We start from the raw sequence: 21,349 nt of genomic DNA, 5'->3' as shown, positions 1-21,349 counted from the left end.
GCTGACATTGTCCCTCCCCTTTCTATCTTTTATGCAAGGGCACCGTTTCTGCATCCGGGGCTTAGCTCTGCAGCAGGTCTGTTATTATTTGTTTAAAGAAATACAAACAAGTATGCCATAAATGTCATAAAAAAGTCAGTGTGTGCACTTTTGCTGTGCAGCCATCAATCATATGATGGCTACCTAAAATAGCACTCAGTCATAAACATTTTGAGAACCATTGATTTAGGATTTTTGGTTCAAAATGCTTTAAAATGTTCTTACAGTTCAGCTGTAAAGTTTCTAAATATTTCTCCTCGGGTGAATACTCCTCAGACCCCCCCCGTAAGGGTTGGGTCGCAGAAGGCATACATTGAAAATGGTCCGCCAATAGGCGATACAGCCCTGATAGCAAATGATAAAAGAAACATTGAAAATATTAGAAAACGTTTATTTGTGTGTAGTTAAAACAGAAAATAAGAACTTCCAGAAAAAAAAAGTCTTATTTATCTACACTTATACATTTTTAAGATTCTTTAAAGACAGTGACATTCACTTGCATGTTGAATGACATGGTAATGTTACATTATCTTGTTTAAAAGAAGTTAAATCATCACATGGCACAGCTATGAATTCATTAGACTCTATCCAAGACTCCTGCTGCTCCAGATTTTAAGTTTCAAGTGTCTGAACTGCCCTGAAGCATCTTTTGAAACATTACAATGAAAGTAAAAACATTCTCAGTTCAGCTCTGTTGTTGATCATCACACCGCGTATCCGTACTTGCTGTCATATTCGACTGCTGTGTATTTGACCGGTGTGTGTCCATGGCTGTTGCTGGAGGGAGTGAGTGTGCGTCCATCATTCAAAGAGCTTATGTCGGTCCTGCCCACCTGGCAGTAAGTAACCTGTGGGTGCTGACTGGCGCTCCGGCTCGTACCGCGACTGACTGGGCGGCTCTCAGGAGGCGGAGCATCCTCCCTGTTTAATATCAGAGCAGAACAGAGGGAGAGAATAAAGAAAGTTAAAGAATTTCACTACAGAGGACATTATTTCAGTTCAGTCATTTGAATTCAGAGAATCACTGCTCGACATGTTTCATGGTAAAATGGCTGAAAAGGAAACTGTAGAAGCAGAGTTTCATAGCATGAAATCAGAACTGTAAAGCTCATTTATGGAGCTTTGGTGTAGAGCTGCATTGACCGGGAATTGGTTCAGTTTATGCTAATTAATAGGGTAGGATACATTTTTCTTTTTATTTAATTAAATTGTCAAAATTGTAAAATGTCACAAAAGTGAGATTTACAAGGGGAAGTCTAAGAAGAAGGATTAACAGATAAATTGACTAATCCTTTCACAACTTCACAACTTAATGTACACTAATGCTGCTGTTATTTCTGATAACCAGGTGCCTTCTGGGTGCTTGTGTCCATATCCCACACCACAGTGGATGTACAGTATTTATTAAGTGAAACAATGCGGCCCTGTAGGCAAAGAGCATACATCTTGTTATAAATCTGTTATCTTTGTCTATTAAGAGGTTATTCTCAAGTGTGGCTTCTCTGACTGAAACACTGATTTCACCGATGCTCTTCTACTTTTACTTTTTAATTCACTCTGGTGCTGGTTTCAAACGGCAACCACTGACAATAAGCATAAAGTACAATCTTTCCCCGTCAACAGCGCTGCCAACATTCAAGCTTAGGAGCTACTTTGCATTCAGCATTTATGTAACTTTGCAGTACCAGCTGGGATCTGCTTCTCTGTCAAAGGGAGAAAAAATCCCACAACTGATGGACTCTGGGATTTTCGTCTCTTGTGGAGGCCAACGACTTAGATTTCTGCTGGTAAAGGGAATACATTTGCTTTTGTTAAGTTGAAATGGGAAATAATATTGTTCCAAATCTTTGGGGCTGTGATTCTTGGGTGTGTATTCATTGCCATGCAACAAGACAGGACTGCTGTGAACAAGAATGTGTAAAAACCAAATACAGTAAATGAAATAAAAACACCAATTAGGTATCTCATTTTAAGGTATTTCCATGGTTGTCTTGCTCTGCCAGTGAAATTATGTGTCTTTTCTTTTTACAGTTTGTGAAAAGGCTGCCTTTCTCCCTTTTCTCTTTTCACTGGGCCCTGTTCCCAAAATGAATACTGTTTGGTGTCTGCTTAATCTTTAATTTAAGTGTAATGTTGTAGGTTATTGTCTTAGTTTATTTGTACAATTTGACATAGCAGGTTGTATGGGTTTATAGTGTTTTGCTATGGTTCTGCCTGTGATTTGGGGGGGTAGATCAGCTGCTTAATCAGGGAGAGTGCATGCTGGTTTGCCTCATTAGGTCTTATTTTTCATAATCTGAGCCAGTGGAAGCATGAAGATATTAAACAGTAGAGGTCCCAGGACAGAGCCTTAGGGAACTCCACACGTTATATCTGTGTACTCAAATGCATAATTATCTATAGACACATAGTAGTTCCTATTCTTTAAATAGGATTCGAACCACTTTCGTACTGAGCCAGAAAGGCCAACCCAGTTTTCCAATTGGTCCAGTAGTATGTCGTGGTCGACCGTATCAAATGCAGCACTGAGGTTGAGTAATACTAAGACTGTGGTTTTTCTAACGATTAATTTTTCGATTAATCTAACAATTAATTTTTCACTTAACGATTAATTTCCCATTGCTCAATTATTAACAATTTACACAAAACAAATTTCATTAAGGCTCAAATCTCTATTTACACTGCACTGTTATTATTTTTTAGTGCAACCTGAAGCCTGATGTAGGCTATCAACCAACCACAAAACAAAGTCACATTCAGGAGGAATACAAAAATTAAAAGTAAAACGTAAACAGAGCAATGACGTCGACTACGTCGATGAATCGTCCCAGCCCTAAATAAAATCAATGATTTAAAATGATTTTCCTGCTAAAGATCTGACATTTGATAGAGCTATTGTTAGTCTGTTAAGGGAATTATCTGCCTAATTATTTGGGGCAGGCTGTAGCTGATGGGGGATGGATGTCAAATTGACGGTTTGCAGTTGAGTGCTTCTTACCACTTTGCCAACTCACCACTTTGTGTGGTCTATTATTAATAATAACTGAAATTATGTAGCTGTTCTGTGGACTAGCAGAGTTATTTGTAGAGGAGAAGGAGGTTTTGGGAGAGTGCGTCTGGGAAGTGTGTTTGTGCATGTTTTTGAGATGCAAACCGTCAATCATAGCTCTGTGTCTGCAGACATTCCTGCTAAAAAGGTCTTTTCCGCGACCTAGAGAGGGAAGTGGGCCTGAAACAAAAATCAATTTCCCAGTGTTCTTTAAAACATCTATAAGAATGTTAAAATCTCGCTTTGTGCGTTCATTTTCATGGTAGGACAAGTCATTGTGTCCACAATGGACCACGATACGTTTAATGGACGTTGGGAATGAGGGTATCAGGGCCACAACTTTATCCAAGATGTCAGCAACTTTGGCTCCAGGAAAGCAGTGTGTGATAGCATTGAAGAAACATATACGCCGGGTGATGGAGTCACCGATAATTATTGTGGTTGAGGGGAAGAGCGGACGAAAGCTGGCCAGCCGGTTCTGGAGCCCAAGGACCACCAGACACCTGAGGAGGAGACGGGAGGGTTGATCTGCGTCCGTGGGGAACCACAGCATTTGCCACCGGTCGCCACAGTCAATCCACCAGCCGACGACAGAGAGGAAGCTCCAGCAACCCTGGTCCCCGGGAGCGAGCCAGGACAGTCAGCCTTGTTGACATCCAGCTCCGACAAGATGCTGAAGCGATTGGAGAGGCTGATGGTGGGAGGCGATGTAGGAGGCGATGGAGCCCTATCTGGGGCTTTCCTTCGGACGCAAACCACCTCAGTCCAGGATGCTTTGATGGTCGGCTTCGAGCAGGAAGCTGGGCGCCGGGCAGGGTCCCACGGCTCCGTGTCGTGGAGGGCTGCCGAGAGGGTCGAAATCCGGAGCGACTGGTTGTGAGCCACATCCAAGCAAGCGGCCAACACCGGCCAAGTATCTTTAGTTTTCAAATCCTCGGAAAGACGACGAACATCTTCCCTGAGGTCAGCAATTTCTTTGTTTGTGTCCTTAAATAACTTGGAAATCCTGCGAGGAAGTGGGGACTCGCCAGGTGTGGAAGTAGCCATGGGGCCGGCTAGCTTAGCAGCGCTTAGCTCCTGACTCAGTGACGTCAAACAAGAGAATGAATAACACGAGGCTTCAGGAGAAGAAAGAAGAGATTTGGCAGCTAGCTATGAGGTTGCTGTTTTGTTTGTTTTCTGTTATTTTGCCTCAGTTTAATATTTCTTTTGTATTTTGGTTTGAGTATGTTTTGGTGTCGTTTTGTAATTTTTTGTTAAGAAGCTCACCATTTTAACTGTTAATATGTTAGTCTGTGGTCAGAGTTGGTGTGTATTGAGACATTTGTATAACTAGAAGCTGTTGATAATGATACTGAATTGATCGGTTTGTCCATGTCAGTCTTGCAGTGTACAGGTTTGTTTTTATATGTCATATTCAAATTACCTGATGCAGAGTCTTATTTTTCTCACTGTAGTTTTTTTTTTTTTAAGGATACAGTACTTGAACTGATTTGATACTCTTCATGACTCATCTCTGAAGATATTTCCCCCCCACTTAATCTGCAATGTTTTTATTTTTTACCTTGAACACTGACAGATGGAAAAAAGAAACTATTATTGTCATGGCTCAAATGATTACGGCTTTGATGTCCCTCTTCTATGAGCTTTTCACTACAATGCTATGTTTGTGTGAAGAGAGTTGAACTCCTGTATGTCACAGATATGGAGGATTGTGGCTCTCTGTCTTTTGTACACAACACTGTCCTCCCACGCGGACCTTGCTCCCACATCAACGTCTACTTTGAAAGCATGTGGGCTGTTTTCAACTGCATACGAACCATAACTCTAAAGTTTTAGGGCAGACACTGTTTATATGCAAAAGGAGAAATCCTGTCAGAGGTGTCAGGATGGGAGTTCGGCTGCAGAACATTGGCCCCGGAGCAGTTCCGCATTCTGCATACTGCTCACTGATTTATGCCATTAGAGGACAAAAAGAGCCTGAACCAGGAACTTCTTTTTGAGAGTGTACCACTCTGCCCTTTTCAACTAGTTACACAGTTTGCATTGTTCTTGCGCAGGAGAGAGATCGCGACCAAAATAATATCAACTCAAAAAACTACACGTGGCTACTTGCACATGAGGATGATGGAGTTTTGTCCCAAAATCAGACGTCCATTTGAAAACAATGAGAATATTATTACAAAATGATTTGAGGCAATAACAAAAAAAATATAATTTACCACTGGTAAAGCTAGTGAAATATTTAGCTACGATGCTGCACACAGATGGAACCAGATGGGACTGATGATCTTATCTGAGCCAAAACGTTAGCTTCTTTTAAATTTAAAATTACCAAGAGTCTGTGAGGCTGTATAGCAGTGCTTTGAGCTGAATGCTAACGTCAGCTTGCAATGATAATAAGGTGTAAGGTCTGGACCAAAGTGGTAAACTGACCGAATTACTGAGATTGCCATCCAGCGTGTCTAAAAAGTTGTTTTTCTGTTCCTTTGATTGATTAACTTTCTCTAATGTCCTTTCATCTGCCATTATGATGGGGAAGATATTAAATCTTAATAACTACAAAAATATCAAGACGCAATACAATGTAAGACTTATTTCCGTTATGGTCCTTGATGTAAAGATAGCAGAGATGCAGGAGTTAAGGTGACTAGGCAACAGAGACGACAGGAAATAGAGAGAGAGAGATGCAACAGCGGTCCCTGATCAGACTGGAACTGGCCGGGGAACGTTGTGGTTGTTGTTGATCAGCATCTTGAACCCTTACTGTAGTCTCGCATTGTTATGGTTTTGGTGTCTTGTCTTATTTTGGTGGTCTGTTTTGTGCTCTGTTTCCTGTTTTATTTTGAAGTCTCTGGTTTTCTGTCTTGTCTTGTCCACTTTACTTCCGGTCTTGTGTTTCCCTCCTTTTGTTGATTGCTCTGCCCTGCCTAATGTGTTTCACCTGTTTCCCAGCCCTTGTGTCACCTGTCTTGTGTTATCTCATTAGTCTGTGTATTTAGTCTTGGTGTTCCCCTTGTCCAGTGTCAGATCATTGTTTGTGTTTGTGTTCGTGAGTTTCATCATTAAATCCTCGTTTTCAACTTACTCCTGCCTGCCTGCCTGCCTGCTCTCTGCATTTTTGGGTCCGCCATTCCCTACTCCTCCCTGCTACACCTGACATAATGATCTGACCATCATGGACCCAGCGGAGAAACTTCTTTTCACCAAGAAGGTGTTGGAATTTGGCTTGACTGTGCAGTGTTTGCTCTGCTCTGAGCCAGACCGGCACCCTCCTCTCCTGGAGAAGCTCGCCATTCAGCGACAGTGGTTGGCAGAGAGGCCTTGGGTGGGCCAATTTTTTCCCCACCTGGAGGAAGTCAAGCTCCGTACTGAGGCGTTTTCTACAAGCCACCCCCAGTGACTCACCCACCACCAGCGCCCTGCCTCCTCCCAGTCGGCCAACGAGCCCGTGGCCGTGGCGCCTGTTCTGCCCGCCCGCCTGCCACTTTGCCAGCTTCCCCAGAACTCTTGGGAGACTGCTCAGACGCTACCCGGTCAGCGTATGCCCCCAACACAAGCAGTCCTATGACGGAACCCGCCCGGCCCGTCTTCACGGGGACCCGTGGAGGCCGTGGACGGAGGAAGGGACATCGTGGCTCTCAGCGCCATGTCCCCAATCAGCCTCACAGTGGACCTGAGCCTGATCCGACCTGTGTGCCCTCAGCCACGCCGGCAGTCCAGTCGCCCGACCCCGCGCCTGCAGCCCGGTCGCCTGACGCCCAGTCGCCCGACGCCACGCCTGCAGCCACGCCTGCAGCCACGCCTGCAGCCACGCTTGCAGCCCAGTCGCCCGACGCCACGCCTGCAGCCACGCCTGCAGCCCAGTCGCTCGACGCCACTCCTGCAGCCCAGTTGCCGCTGCCGTGCAGCCCTCCTGACTCTGAGCTGACGTGCAGCCCTCCTGACTCTGAGCTGACGTGCAGCTCTCCTGACTCTGGGCTGACGTGCAGCTCTCTTGACTCTGAGCTGACGTGCAGCTCTCCTGACTCTGAACTGACGTGCAGCTCCCCTGATCCTGAGCTGACGTGCAGCCCTCCTGTCCCTGGGCTGGCATGCAGCCCTCCTGCCTCTGGGCTGACGTACAGCCCCTTCCCAGCCTCTCGGCCTGCTAGCGGCCTCTCCCCTGTCTCCAGGTTAGCTAGCAGCCTCTCGTACACCCGCGCTAGCAACCTCCCTGGTTCCCCGCCAGCTAGCATCTCCCTGACTTCGCAGCCAGCTAGCATCTCCCTGACTCGCAGCTAGCTAGCATCTCCCCTGACTCGCAGCCAGCTATTGCCTGATTCGCAGCCAGCTAGCATCTCCCCTGATTCGCAGCCCAGCTAGCAGCTCCCTGATTCGCAGCCAGCTAGCATCTCCCTGATTCGCAGCCAGCTAGCATCTCCCCTGATTTGCAGCCAGCCTAGCAGCTCCCTGATTCGCAGCCAGCTAGCAGCTCCCCGTTCGCAGCCAGCTAGCAGCGCCCTGAGTCCAGGCCAGCTAGCAGCTCCCCTGGAGTCCAGGCCAGCTAGCAGCTCCCCTGAGTCCGAGCCAGCTAGCAGCTCCCCTGAGTCCAGGCCAGCTAGCAGCTCCCTGAGTCCAGGCCAGCTAGCAGCTCCCTGAGTCCAGGCCAGCTAGCAGCGCCCCTGAGTCCAGGCCAGCTAGCGGCTTCCCTGAGTCCAGGCCACGCTCGCGCTCCCTGGCTCCAGCCCCCCCAGACTCTTCGCCTGGCCCAGCCCCGCGACTCTTCGCCTGGCTCCAGCCCCGCTGACTCTTCGCCTGCGGCTCCAGCCCCGCTGACTCTTCGCCTGGCTCCGCCCCGCTGACTCGCTGTCCAGCTCAGCTGACCCGTTGCTTGCCCGGCCCCGGAGGGTTTTAGCCTTCATTGGCCTGCCAAGTCTCCTGAGGGGTATGGCCCCGCCGCCCGCCGCCATAAGGGGACTCTCGCCCGCCCGGCCGCCTGAAGGGGACTCTCCTTCGCCCGCCCGGCCTCCTGAGGGGACTCTCCTTCGCCCGGCGCCTCCTGAGGGGACTCCCCTTCGCCCGCTGGCCTCCAGAGGGGGTATCGCCGCCGCCGCCCGGCCTCCAGAGGGTATCGCTTTCGCCCGCCGGCCTCCAGAGGGCACTCTCCCCGCCGCCGCCGGCCTCCAGAGGGCACTCCCCGCCGCCGCCCGGCCATGAAGGGGTATACGGCCGCCGCGCGCGCCAGAGGGGTACGGCCTTCGCGCCCGGCCCGCCAGAGGGTACGGCCTTGCCCGCGAGCGGCGGCAGCATTGCGCGGCGCGGCCCGCCGAGAGACTTCCCGTCCTGTTCGTCCTCCTGAGGGGATTCGCCGTTGCAGACGGCCTCCTGCCAAACCCTCACCGTTCTGTTCGGCCCGTCTGAGGGTTCTGCCTTCGTCGCCGGCCGCCTGAAGCATCCTGCCTTCGTCGCCGGTCGCCTGTGGGATTCTGCCTTCTCTGTGTTTCCCCGTGCCCCCGGGACTCTCTGTTCCCTGTGCTCCTGGACTCCCTGTTCCCCGTGCCCCAGGACTCTCTTTTCCCTCTGGCCTCTCTCTGTTTCCCTTGCCCCGAGTGTCTCCAGTGCCTTCCTCGCCCTTCCGGGGTTGATTTAGTTTGACTTTTTGGGTCGTCCCTCCTCCGGGCCCCCTCCTCCCTCCCTGGTTTGTCTTTTGCTCCTTTTTTTTTGGACATCTGGGATCTGTCCCTTGGGGGGGGGTACTGTTATGGTTTTGGTGTCTTGTCTTATTTTGGTGGTCTGTTTTGTGCTCTGTTTCCTGTTTTATTTTGAAGTCTCTGGTTTTCTGTCTTGTCTTGTCCACTTTACTTCCGGTCTTGTGTTTCCCTCCTTTTGTTGATTGCTCTGCCCTGCCTAATGTGTTTCACCTGTTTCCCAGCCCTTGTGTCACCTGTCTTGTGTTATCTCATTAGTCTGTGTATTTAGTCTTGGTGTTCCCCTTGTCCAGTGTCAGATCATTGTTTGTGTTTGTGTTCGTGAGTTTCATCATTAAATCCTCGTTTTCAACTTACTCCTGCCTGCCTGCCTGCCTGCTCTCTGCATTTTTGGGTCCGCCATTCCCTACTCCTCCCCGCACACCGCACATAAATGATCTGACCGTCATGGACCCAGCGGAGAAACTTCTTTTCACCAAGAAGGTGTTGGAATTTGGCTTGACTGTGCAGTGTTTGCTCTGCTCTGAGCCAGACCGGACCCTCCTCTCCTGGAGAAGCTTCGCCATTCAGCGACAGTGGTTGGCAAAAGGCCTTGGGTGAGGTCACTTTGTTCCCCCCACCTGGAGGAAGTCAAGCTCCTGCTGGCGCGTTTTCTACAAGCCACCCCCAGTGACTCACCCACCACCAGCCTGCCGCCTCCCTCCCAGTCGGCCAACGGGCCCGTCGGTGTGTGCTTTGTCAGCCCGCCTGCCACTTTGCCAGCTTCCCCAGAACTCTTGGGAGACTGCTCAGACGCTACCCGGTCAGCGTGTCCCCCAACCACAAGCGCGGTCACGGAAACCCGCCTGGCCGTCTCGCGGGGACCCGTGGAGGCCGTGGACGGAGGAAGGGACATCGTGGCTCTCGCGCCATGTCCCCAATCAGCCTCACAGTGGACCTGAGCCTGATCCGGCTCTGTGCCCTCAGCCACGCCGCAGTCCAGTCGCCCGACCCAGCGCCTGCAGCCGGTCGCCCTGGCCAGTCACCCTCGACGCTCCGCCTGCAGCCACGCCGCACACGCATTGCGGCAGCCCCGTCGCCCGACGCCACGCCTGCAGCCACGCCTGCAGCCCAGTCGCTTCGACGCCACTCCTGCAGCCCAGTTGCCGCTGCCGTGCAGCCCTCCTGACTCTGAGCTGACGTGCAGCCCTCCTGACTTGAGCTGGCGTGCAGCTCTCCTGACTCTGGGCTGACGTGCAGCTCTCTTGACTCTGAGCTGACGTGCAGCTCTCCTGACTCTGAACTGACGTGCAGCTCCCTGATCCTGAGCGGACGTGCAGCCCTCCTGTCCCTGGGCGCGGCACGCCCGCCTCCCTCTTGCCGGGCTGACGTACAGCCCCTTCCCAGCCTCTCGGCCTGCTGCGGCCCCTCCCTGTCTCCAGGTTAGCTAGCAGCCTCTCCAGTACCCCGGCTAGCTAGCAACCTCCCTGGTTTCGCAGCTAGCATCTCCCTGACTTCGCAGCTAGCTAGCATCTCCCTGACTCGCAGCTAGCTAGCATCTCCTGACTCGCAGCTAGCTAGCATCTCCCCTGATTGCGAGCCAGCTAGCATCTCCCTGATTCGCAGCCAGCTAGCAGCTCCCGGAACCGCAGCCAGCGCCGCGCCTGATTCCCAGCCAGCTAGCAGCTCCCTGATTTGCAGCCAGCTAGCAGCTCCCTGATTCGCAGCCAGCTAGCAGCTCCCTGATTCGCAGCCAGCTAGCAGCTCCCCTGATTCGCAGGCCAGCTAGCAGCTCCCCTGAGTCCAGGCCAGCTAGCAGCTCCCCTGAGTCCAGGCCAGCTAGCAGCTCCCCTGAGTCCAGGCCAGCTAGCAGCTCCCCTGAGTCCAGGCCAGCTAGCAGCTCCCCTGAGTCCAGGCCAGCTAGCAGCTCCCCTGAGTCCAGGCCAGCTAGCAGCTCCCCTGAGTCCAGGCCAGCTAGCAGCTCCCCTGAGTCCAGGCCAGCTAGCAGCTCCCCTGAGTCCAGGCCAGCTAGCAGCTCCCCTGGCTCCAGCCCCGCAGACTCTTCGCCTGGCTCCAGCCCCGCAGACTCTTCGCCTGGCTCCAGCCCCGCTGACTCTTCGCCTGGCTCCAGCCCCGCTGACTCTTCGCCTGGCTCCAGCCCCGCTGACTCTTCGCCTGGCTCCAGCTCAGCTGACCCGTTGCTTGCCCGGCCCTCGGAGGGTTTTAGCCTTCATTGGCCTGCCAAGTCTCCTGAGGGGTACGGCCTTCGCCGCCGGCCGCCAGAGGGGTACGGCCTTCGCCGCCGGCCGCCAGAGGGGTATAGCATTCGCCGGCCGGGGCCGCAAGACTTCCCGTCCCTGTTCGTCCCTCCTGAGGGGATTCCCGTTGCAGACGGCCTCCTACGTAACCCCTCACCGTTCTGTTCGGCCGTCTGAGGGGTTCTGCCTTTCGGCCGGCCGCCTGAAGCATCCTGCCTTCGCGGGCGCCGCCTGTGGGATTCTGCCCTTCTCTGTGTTTCCCCGTGCCCCCGGGACTCTCTGTTCCCTGTGCTCCTGGACTCCCTGTTCCCGTGCCCCAAGGACTCTCTTTTCCCTCTGGCCTCTCTCTGTTTCCCTTGCCCCGAGTGTCTCCAGTGCCTTCCTGCCCCTTCCGGGGTTGATTTAGTTTGACTTTTTGGGTCGCCCCTCCTCCCTCCGGCCCCCTCCTCCCTCCCTGGTTTGTCTTTTGCTCCTTTTTTTTTTGGACATCTGGGATCTGTCCCTTGGGGGGGGGTACTGTTATGGTTTTGGTGTCTTGTCTTATTTTGGTGGTCTGTTTTGTGCTCTGTTTCCTGTTTTATTTTGAAGTCTCTGGTTTTCTGTCTTGTCTTGTCCACTTTACTTCCGGTCTTGTGTTTCCCTCCTTTTGTTGATTGCTCTGCCCTGCCTAATGTGTTTCACCTGTTTCCCAGCCCTTGTGTCACCTGTCTTGTGTTATCTCATTAGTCTGTGTATTTAGTCTTGGTGTTCCCCTTGTCCAGTGTCAGATCATTGTTTGTGTTTGTGTTCGTGAGTTTCATCATTAAATCCTCGTTTTCAACTTACTCCTGCCTGCCTGCCTGCCTGCTCTCTGCATTTTTGGGTCCGCCATTCCCTACTCCTCCCTGCTACACCTGACACGCATTGCCAGACCGTCCTCCACAGCGCTGCAAAGGAGGGTCTGGCTAGTCCACACAGCAATCCAGGATGGGAGAAAAACGCTCTGGTTTATTGGCATTTCTTTAAACCAATCACAATCGTCTTGGGCGGTGCTAAGCGCCGAGCAGAGCCACGGTGCCGCTGCAAAATAGCTTCAGGAAGGAACTTATTTTGGTGGAACATGTATACAGTACGTTCAAAAGTTGTTTTAGTCGTGCAACAGAAAACTCAGATTGGATAGATCTTTAAAGAAAAGAAATGCTAATAAACCAGAGCACGCTTTTCTCCCATCCCAGGAATGCTGTGTGGACCAGCCAGACCCTGCAGAGATCTGAGGAGCAGTTAACCATAGTCCTCATGAATCGACCAGAGTTTAGAATTACAACACAAAGAAAGTGTAAGGTAACAGGACATCCGAAAAGAGAGACATCCGGCGGAATGTCTGGCAGAACGAGAGCAATCCTGGAAGTGCAACCTCGTGGGTATAGACTACCCTTACTGTAGCTAAGGGGGGCTGACCTGAAGGTGGTAGGGCCTGCTACTCAAGGCGCTGTGGTTATTATTATGTACCGCACTGAATTGAAGTTATATGGCTCCATCCTTCAAGGGCAACCATCTGAGCTGTTGTAATTGCTGTTTGTTGCATGTATCCTGCACAACACAACACTAACATAGCTGTAGTCTTTAAGTGATTTTGCCAGACCTTCAAACCATAAACCTATTGAGAAGTCTAAGCAGCAACGTATCACTGAATTAAAACTATATTATGCACCTTATTTTGGCTAATGTATTGTATTTCATTATATAAATGTTTTTTTTAAATGTTGTCCTAATGCATTTCTTTGCCTTACGTGAAGCATGTTGAATAGTCTGTGTGCTTTAAGACTAAACATATATTGATTTGCCATAAAGGTGAGTTTAACAGATTAGTGTTTCTCAACCTTAACCAACCTTTCTGTAAAGCGACAAGAAATTGTGGTATATACAGGCATGAGATGTGTTGATCTCTACTATTTTGTTCTAAGTGTTTTTTTACATTTGGAGGTGGCCCTGGCTGACATTCATATCCATTTGTTTTTATTAAATAAAAGCCTGTATAAATTCACAGGGCAGAGGGCAAACTGTGTTGCCTGCCTCAAATGAAAATAATTACTGTGCTAGATTTTTCTCTTGCCTCATAAATATACTGTATGCATGGTTGCAGAGCAGTGGTGTTTAGCCTCTACGGTTTTGGGATGTAAACATTACATTTGAAAGTCGGGCCAGTAAACAGACAAACAGAATCAAAAACATTACCTTCATGTCGGAGTTGACAACATAACTATAACAAAATTCTTAAAGATTCCATGGCCGTTACTTTTTCTGTGGTTTAAATTCCAAGGCTTTTTTAATAATGTTAGGCTATTTATTTATGTATACGTGTATGCAATCTTATTTCGTGTGCGGTTGTGTGCATTTGGTAAGTTTCAATGTATAATTTTCAACACATAAGCCTACTTTCAAAGAAGTAGTCAAAGAGTCACCTCCACTGACACTGAAGCCACATGGGTGTCTCTGCAGCCTGTCTCCATGATTCCTTCTGGATTTGTTTTTTTTAAATATTATTGTTTCTGGGTGACAATCACTCAACATGTATCATGAAGATATTGCACTACACTTCTAAGGCAAAACCTTCACATTCAGCTAAAGGAAAGAAAGTTTGATATGTTGAAATATTTTCCAAGTGTGCAGGATGGGAGAACAGGCATGGCACAGAGAGGAAACTTATGCAGTCATTGAAGAAAAGTGCACAGTTGTTTCTTGTCATGTTTTTTTCTGTTGCAACAAGATCACCTCTCAAAGAAATAGCTCATCATTGACAGGGCTCCACACTAACTTTTTGCCTTGGTTGCACTGGTGTGCCTAACTTTTTTTATTTAGGTGCACCAGCACAAAATTTAGGTGCACCCAAATGTTTCCTTGCATCGCCGTAACGCTGAATGGCGATACACAATATATAGCTCTGTATTTTTTTACAAAGTGGGTTAAATGTTCAGTTTTAAGTCAAAGCCACTTTTCACAAGCTCTTTTATTAAAACAGATTGTGATTAAAATAAAATGCAAAGACAGGGTTTCCTTTACCAGTTTGAAAATATACAGCTGCAACACATGTAAATGAAAGTTATCTAAAAAAAAATATATATATATATATATATCTGAGAAAGCTCCTTCATAAACTTTCAACAACAATAACAGACTGGTTAAAAGAGAAAGAGGACGCCCGGATAGCTCAGTTGGTAAATATAGAAGTTTGACTCCGACCTGCGGCCCTTTCCTTCATGTCATCCCCCCCTCTCTCTCCCTTTTCATGTCTTCAGCTTTCCTATCAAAATAAAGGCCGAAATCTTTAGAAAGAAAAAAAAGAACGAGCGAAAGACCGAGGGAGTGCGATGGACTGAAGCGTATGCTAGGCTACTCAGAGAGTGACGGCTGACTCATTAGCGGCGTTACACCCGTCTTGTGCAGGCCATAGACATAATATATATTATGTCTATGGTGCAGGCTATGAAATGTCTGTATCGTCACTGCGCTGCATTTTTATGAACTATGATCCAGCAGGCTCCGTCTTACACGCTATTACTCAACCAACTGAAGTTAGTTGCATTGAATAACTTCTAATGTGTTTTTTGCCGTGGCGGCCGCAGTAACAGAGTTACCAGCGGAAACACTGGTACCAATACAGGTTTCCCTCTCATACTTAACAATATACAGCTGTGTTAATAACAACTAAAACTGTAGACAAATGTCGGGAGTTTGGACCAGCGGCGCTGTGTCTCTCCATGTTCCAGGAGCCGGCCGGTGTGTGAGTGAATAGGGGGGGGCTGCGCGGAGGAGAGATCCAAACCCAGGCACGGCTTTCCAGAAGGAATGGGTCATGTAACGCAACATTAAACCATATCCATATAAACGACATTGCTTCGTTAGTGGAGAGGCAGCGGATGCGAGGACGTTAGGTGCACTGGTGCGACCTAGGAAAAATCTTAGTCGCACCCTTACAAATTTTGGTCGCATTTGCGACCAAATTGGTCGCACTCTCGAGCCCTGATTGATACAACTCTTTCCGGCAAATATAGGGCTATAGCCAGCAGCTTAGCACAAAGACTGGAAATGGGGTGAAGCATCTAAAAATGCACCTACCAGCACCTCTTAAGCTCACTAATCAACAAGTAATATCTCATTTGTTAATTTTGTACAAACAATGAACCTGTTTCACAGGTATTAAGTGTCAGTCTATTACATTGCCAGGGATATCAACTTCTGGAGTCTTAGCATGTTGCCTGGCAACAGCGCAAAGCCAAAAAGTTGGCCAGTAAAAGCTCAAGTTGTTGTTGCACCTGTTTTTTTGTGCGAATTACACAAACAAGATGGAACATCTTTGTGTGTGACCTTTTTCTGTTTCTAGTATTTATGCTAAGCTATAAGCTAACCGTCTTTTGTCTGTAGCTTCATAATTAATGGACAGATACGAGAATGGTACCAATATTTTTATCTAACTCTAATGAGCAGAATGAATATTAATGAATATAAATTTAATTTAATTTAATAGACATACAGTAGTTGAACCCAGGAAAGTATTTTTAACAACATTCTGAAATGTCACTTTCCATTGTTGTTCCGAGATTTAATAAACCGTATGTAATGCTGCAAATCTAAGACAAAAAGACCCAAGAGCGTCTGTTGACACTACGAGAGCCTCTCATGTTTCCAACTCGAAAGAAAGACGGGGAAGAGCAACAAGAACAAAGAGTTGTTAACTTTTAATGAATCCTACTTAGACTTTCAGATGAAGCATAAAGCTGAACTGATGTTATTTATAATGCCAGCAATTACATATATTTGCATCAATATACCTTATACCTTTGTTTCTGTACTTGTCACATAAAACCTCGGATTTCAAAAGGATTTCATAAACATGTTCTGCACAATGTGAGGCTTCATATGCATAATCAAGTGCATAGGTTTATAACATGGATAAATAAAATAAAATCCTAACAGTGGAACAACCCTGAGTAGCCTAGAGGTGTGCTATCTCAAAGAGTCATCTGGATTCTTGTTATATTTACAGGTTTTTCTTTCTTGGTTTTAATTATAGTCTGGGATTTTGTTTCTATTCTTATCTGAAAGGCTTTGATGTGTGTTGTCTTATTTCTTGTAATACACATTTATAACTGCAGCTGTTCTCACTTGCACCATGAAGCCAAAACATATTATCCTAAATTCATGCAAATGTAAAAAAAAAAAAACTGTGCAAGTACATACACTAATGTTTTATCCATATGTGCGTACCGTTTAATAGAAACTGGCAAGCTGACAAAACTATTCAACGCTAATAGAGGCAGTAGTTTCTTACTCATGGGACTTTTTGGTGATAAATGAACAAAAGCACAAACTTGCCAGACAGTGTGTGTTCCCTCCTTGCAGCAGCTCAGTTATCTAACCTGCCAACAGCTTTACCTGCAGTGCTGTACTGTACCTGATGTCATTGGAGAACTCCTTCTCAAAGCGATGTCTGATGCTCAACTTCCAGTATAGAAGCCCAGTGAAGACCAGCAGGATGAAGATGAGGAGGAGAGAACCCACAATGGTGCCGACTATCACCCCTGCTCTGTTCGGAGCTGTAAAATCAGCACAAGGAATTATTCTTTCAGCTGCTCTGTGGCAGAAAAGAACAAAGTGTGAGTTCAATTTAATTAAATTTTATAGAGTCAAATCATAACAGACGTTATCTCAAGACAGAGTAGGTCTTGACCACACTCTGTAATCCACAGAGAACCCAACAATTCCCCTAAGAGCAATTGCACACAGCGGTGAGGAAACCTTGGACAGAACCTGGCTCGTGGCTTTTTATGCAATTAATTTCAACGAAAAACAGCCCCAATAGTTGTATCTTTATGTGCTTATATACAGTGCCTTGCGAAAGTATTCGGCCCCCTTGAACGTTTCGACCTTTTGCCACATTTCAGGCCTCAAACATAAAGATATAAAACTGTAATTTTTTGTGAAGAATCAACAACAAGTGGGTCCCAATTATGAAGTGGAACGAAATTCATTGGCTATTTCAAACTTTTTTAACAAATAAAAAACTGAAAAAGTGGGCGTGCAAAATTATTCAGCCCCTTTACTTTCAGTGCAGCAAACTCTCTCCAGAAGTTCAGTGAGGATCTCTGAATGATCCAATGTTGACCTAAATGACTAATGATGATAAATAGAATCCACCTGTGTGTAATCAAGTCTCCGTATAAATGCACCTGCTCTGTGATAGTCTCAGAGGTCCGTGTAAAGCGCAGAGTGCATCATGAAGAACAAGGAACACACCAGGCAGGTCCGAGATACTGTTGTGGAGAAGTTTAAAGCCGGATTTGGATACAAAAAGATTTCCCAAGTTTTAAACATCCCAAGGAGCACTGTGCAAGCGATAATATTGAAATGGAAGGAGTATCAGACCACTACAAATCTACGAAGACCCGCGCCGTCCCTCTAAACTTTCAGCTCATACAATGAGAAGACTGATCAGAGATGCAGCCAAGAGGCCCATGATCACTCTGGATGAACTGCAGAGATCTACAGCTGAGGTGGGAGACTCTGTCCATAGGACAACAATCAGTCGTATACTGCACAAATCTGGCCTTTATGGAAGAGTGGCAAGAAGAAAGCCATTTCTTAAAGATATCCATAAAAGTGTCGTTTAAAGTTTGCCAAAAGCCACCTGGGAGACACACCAAACATGTGGAAGAAGGTGCTGTGGTCAGATGAAACCAAAATCGAACTTTTTGGCAACAATGCAAAACGTTATGTTTGGCGAAAAAGCAACACAGCTCATCACCCCTGAACACACCATCCCCACTGTCAAACATGGTGGTGGCAGCAACATGGTCTGGGCCTGCTTTTCTTCACTCGTCACAGGGAAGATGGTTAAAATTGATGGGAAGATGGATGGAGCCAAATACAGGACCATTCTGGAAGAAAACCTGATGGAGTCTGCAAAAGACCTGAGACTGGGACGGAGATTTGTCTTCCAACAAGACAATGATCCAAAACATAAAGCAAAATCTACAATGGAATGGTTCACAAATAAACATATCCAGGTGTTAGAATGGCCAAGTCAAAGTCCAGACCTGAATCCAATCTAGAATCTGTGGAAAGAACTGAAAACTGCTGTTCACAAACGCTCTCCATCCAACCTCACTGAGCTCGAGCTGTTTTGCAAGGAGGAATGGGCAAAAATGTCAGTCCTCGATGTGCAAAACCGATAGAGACATACCCCAAGCGACTTACAGCTGTAATCGGCGCCAAAGGTGGCGCTACAAAGTATTAACTTAAGGGGCTGAATAATTTTGCACGCCCAATATTTCAGTTTTTTATTTGTTTAAAAGGTTTGAAATATCCAATAAATTTCGTTCCACTTCATGATTGTGTCCCACTTGTTGTTGATTCTTCACAAAAAATTACAGTTTTATATCTTTATGTTTGAGGCCTGAAATGTGACCAAAGGTCGAAAAGTTCAAGGGGGCCGAATACTTTCGCAAGGCACTGTAAATATGTTTATGTGCTTTAAAGCTTTGTTTGTGCTTACTGCTTATGGCTTTTATTTGTGGTTATGAGTTTTGTCAGTGCTATTGTGCTTATATGCTTTTGTCTGTGTTCATGTGCTTTTTTCTTTTCTTTCAATGTCATCAACCTGCCAGGGACTGCAGATGTAAATTAGCCCATATGGCTAAATCTGGCACATTTACATGTTGGACTGTGCCCATGTTAATTAATGTGCATTGTCCCTTTCTGAAATAAATAAACAAACATTCATGCACAATGGTTCCTTTACCGTTCAACATTTTAGGAAATATGCTCATTTGTTATCTTGCCGAGAGTTAGATAAGATGATTAATGTCACTATCATCTAGTCATGAGGCTACTACTAGCAACCAGGTAGCTTAGTTTGTTACAAAGACTGGAAACAGAGAAAATACCTAATCTAGTAACAAGGCTAAAACCTCCTAAGCCCTCATTATATCTGCGCAAGGGCCCGTTCATCGCTGCTTGCAGCTTTAATTATATCTTGTTTGTTTAATCCGTACAAAGTTGTGGTTTTACCTCAGTGTTGTGTGCCAAACTATTTTCTGGCCAGGCACATTAACTCCTCTGAGTCTCTACTGGTTGCCTGGCAACCTCAAAGTGATGACAGAACTTCAGACATATAACTGGACTATTTCTTGGTCGGGCGCAGTATTGACCCTATTATCGAATTCTTGGTAAGAAAGTCAATGTATTTTCCAAAATTTTCCAAATCTTTGTGTCTTCATCTAATTCAATAACTAGTCTAGGATTTTCTTATGCCCAAGATATATATATGAATTGTTTGAAAACTCAGTATGTTTATAAGCCTTAAGGAGATTTCACAGCACAGTGATTCCAGTGAGGGGAAGGTGGCATAGGGGAAACAGGTTTGATCACGGTAGTGGAATTATGAAACAATTACTGTCAGGGAACGGCACTGGAGGTTGGACCCAAATGCAGAGAGCAGGCAGGCAGGCAGGAGTAAGTTCGAGTAGTGGATTTATTAGACCAACAAAACAAAAATACTTAACAACAAAGGGAGTCCTGAGATGAGCAGGCAAAAACTAATCCAGTGTAGAAATGGCGAAAGGAATCCAAACCAAACATGGTAGAACAAAAAGAACAGGGAAATCCAGGAAGCACAGAGCTAGACACGAACTGACACAGTACAGCGAGGAACGACAGGCAGAAACCCAGACCGTCAAAATAAAACAGGAAACAGAACATACAGCCACACGGGAAAACAAGATAGGAACTACAGCTAGACGAGACAAGGGAGGAAACACTGGCTACAACAGAAAACAGAACAAATACACAACAATAACAGGAAACAAAAACAGAACCTCAAAAACAACAGAAACTCAAACCCAAAACCATGACAGTTACCGCCCACGTGAATGCGCACAGCTTTTTAAATGTAGGAAGCACTTTCAAAAACACATAGCTTTTTTTTGTCAGGGCGGTTGCTGCGCAGCGGTGTGAAGAACCAGCTTAAGACAAAGAGTGATGTTCTCTTCTCAGATTCAAACTCAGTTTTTCAAACTGAATGTACGTAAACGTAGAATGTATTTGTTTAAACGTAACACTGTCACCGCAAATGTGTTTTATTCTCATTGGTCTATCTACCACCCTCAGCAAAATCTGTTTTCTTTGAAAAATTAAATGCTATACTAAGAGAATGCAGCTCAGAGACAGTAGTAATTATAATGGATGATTTTAATATAAACTGGGATGATAGGTCAGCTAAAAAGGCACTGAAACAAATCACAAATAAATTTGATCAGTTAGTGAAGGGACCGACAAGGACAACTCCATCATCCAGAACACAAATTGATTTCATTTTCAGCAACAAACCAGACAGAGTAATTAAAATCCTTCAACATGATCACAGGTCTGTCAGATCATAATCTAATCCTTTTAGGTAGAAAACGCACAAAAGAACGTGCATTGGAATGAACTACTACCTGCCACAAATGTGGATGCTGACACCCATGTGTTTTTGGCCACAATTCAAAATACAACAGAACAATTTCTAAAGAAAAGTAAAAGGTTGAAGTTAAAAGGTGAAAGTAAATATACTCTGCCCTGGATAAATGGTGATATACGGAAACTAATGAAGAAGAGAGACCTTGCCCTGCAAACCTCACTTAAGACAAATCTATTGAATGACACATCTTCACCTCACTTAGAAATAAGGTAACATAGGACATCCGAGCGGCTAAAGCTAATTTCTTTGTTTGTCCGATAGGGGAAGCTAAGGGAAATCCCAAACAAATCTGGGACAATTTAAAAAAAACTAACTGAAAACTGCCTAATGACATAACAAAACAACACTGGACTCTCTTAAAAAAATGTTTTGGACAGGACACCATGCTTTTAAAAAGCCATGCAGATACCTTAATTGACCCAATAAAGTTAATAAATGCTTCAATAAGAGAAGGGAAGTTTCCGAAAGATTAGAAGTCAGCCATAGTTGTTCCAGTCTATAAATCAGGGGACCCAACTGATGTGAGCAATTACAGGCCTATTAGCATTTTACCAGTTGTATCAAAAATCGCAAAGAAATGTGTTGTTGAACAAATGACCAACCATCTCAACACTAGCCCTTACAAACTGCATCCAATGCAATTTGGTTTTATAGTAAACCATTCCACTGAGACGGCAAATTGGAGAACATCAAATTTAAACTGGATAAAGGAGGTGTCGTTGGGGCTATATTCCTGGATTTAAAAAAGGCATTTGATACTGTTAAACATTAAATACTCATTTCTAGATTAGCCAATTCAAATTTTTCCTCTAACATGCTGAATTGGAGGAAGTCCTAT

General features: G+C 46.3%; 1 protein-coding gene across 2 annotated transcripts in view; it reads right to left on the bottom strand.

Annotated features, from left to right (window-relative positions):
- Positions 1-409: 409 nt before the first annotated feature.
- The window catches only part of vsig8a (V-set and immunoglobulin domain containing 8a), a 100,423-nt gene continuing 79,483 nt past the window's right edge, over positions 410-21,349 (bottom strand). For both annotated transcript variants that reach the window (XM_039780669.1, XM_039780668.1), the window contains 2 exons: positions 16,447-16,588; positions 410-960 (listed from right to left, as the gene is read on the bottom strand). In XM_039780669.1, coding sequence (XP_039636603.1) covers positions 744-960; positions 16,447-16,588 — 359 coding nt within the window. In that variant the 3' untranslated portion in view covers positions 410-743. The remainder of the gene's footprint in view (positions 961-16,446; positions 16,589-21,349) is intronic.

This window comes from Perca fluviatilis, chromosome 17 (assembly GCF_010015445.1).
Source record: "Perca fluviatilis chromosome 17, GENO_Pfluv_1.0, whole genome shotgun sequence".
NCBI classification, from domain to species: Eukaryota; Metazoa; Chordata; class Actinopteri; order Perciformes; family Percidae; genus Perca; species Perca fluviatilis.
The sequence above is the reverse complement of the archived record's forward strand: the minus strand, read 5'-3'. Positions and strand labels throughout refer to the sequence as shown.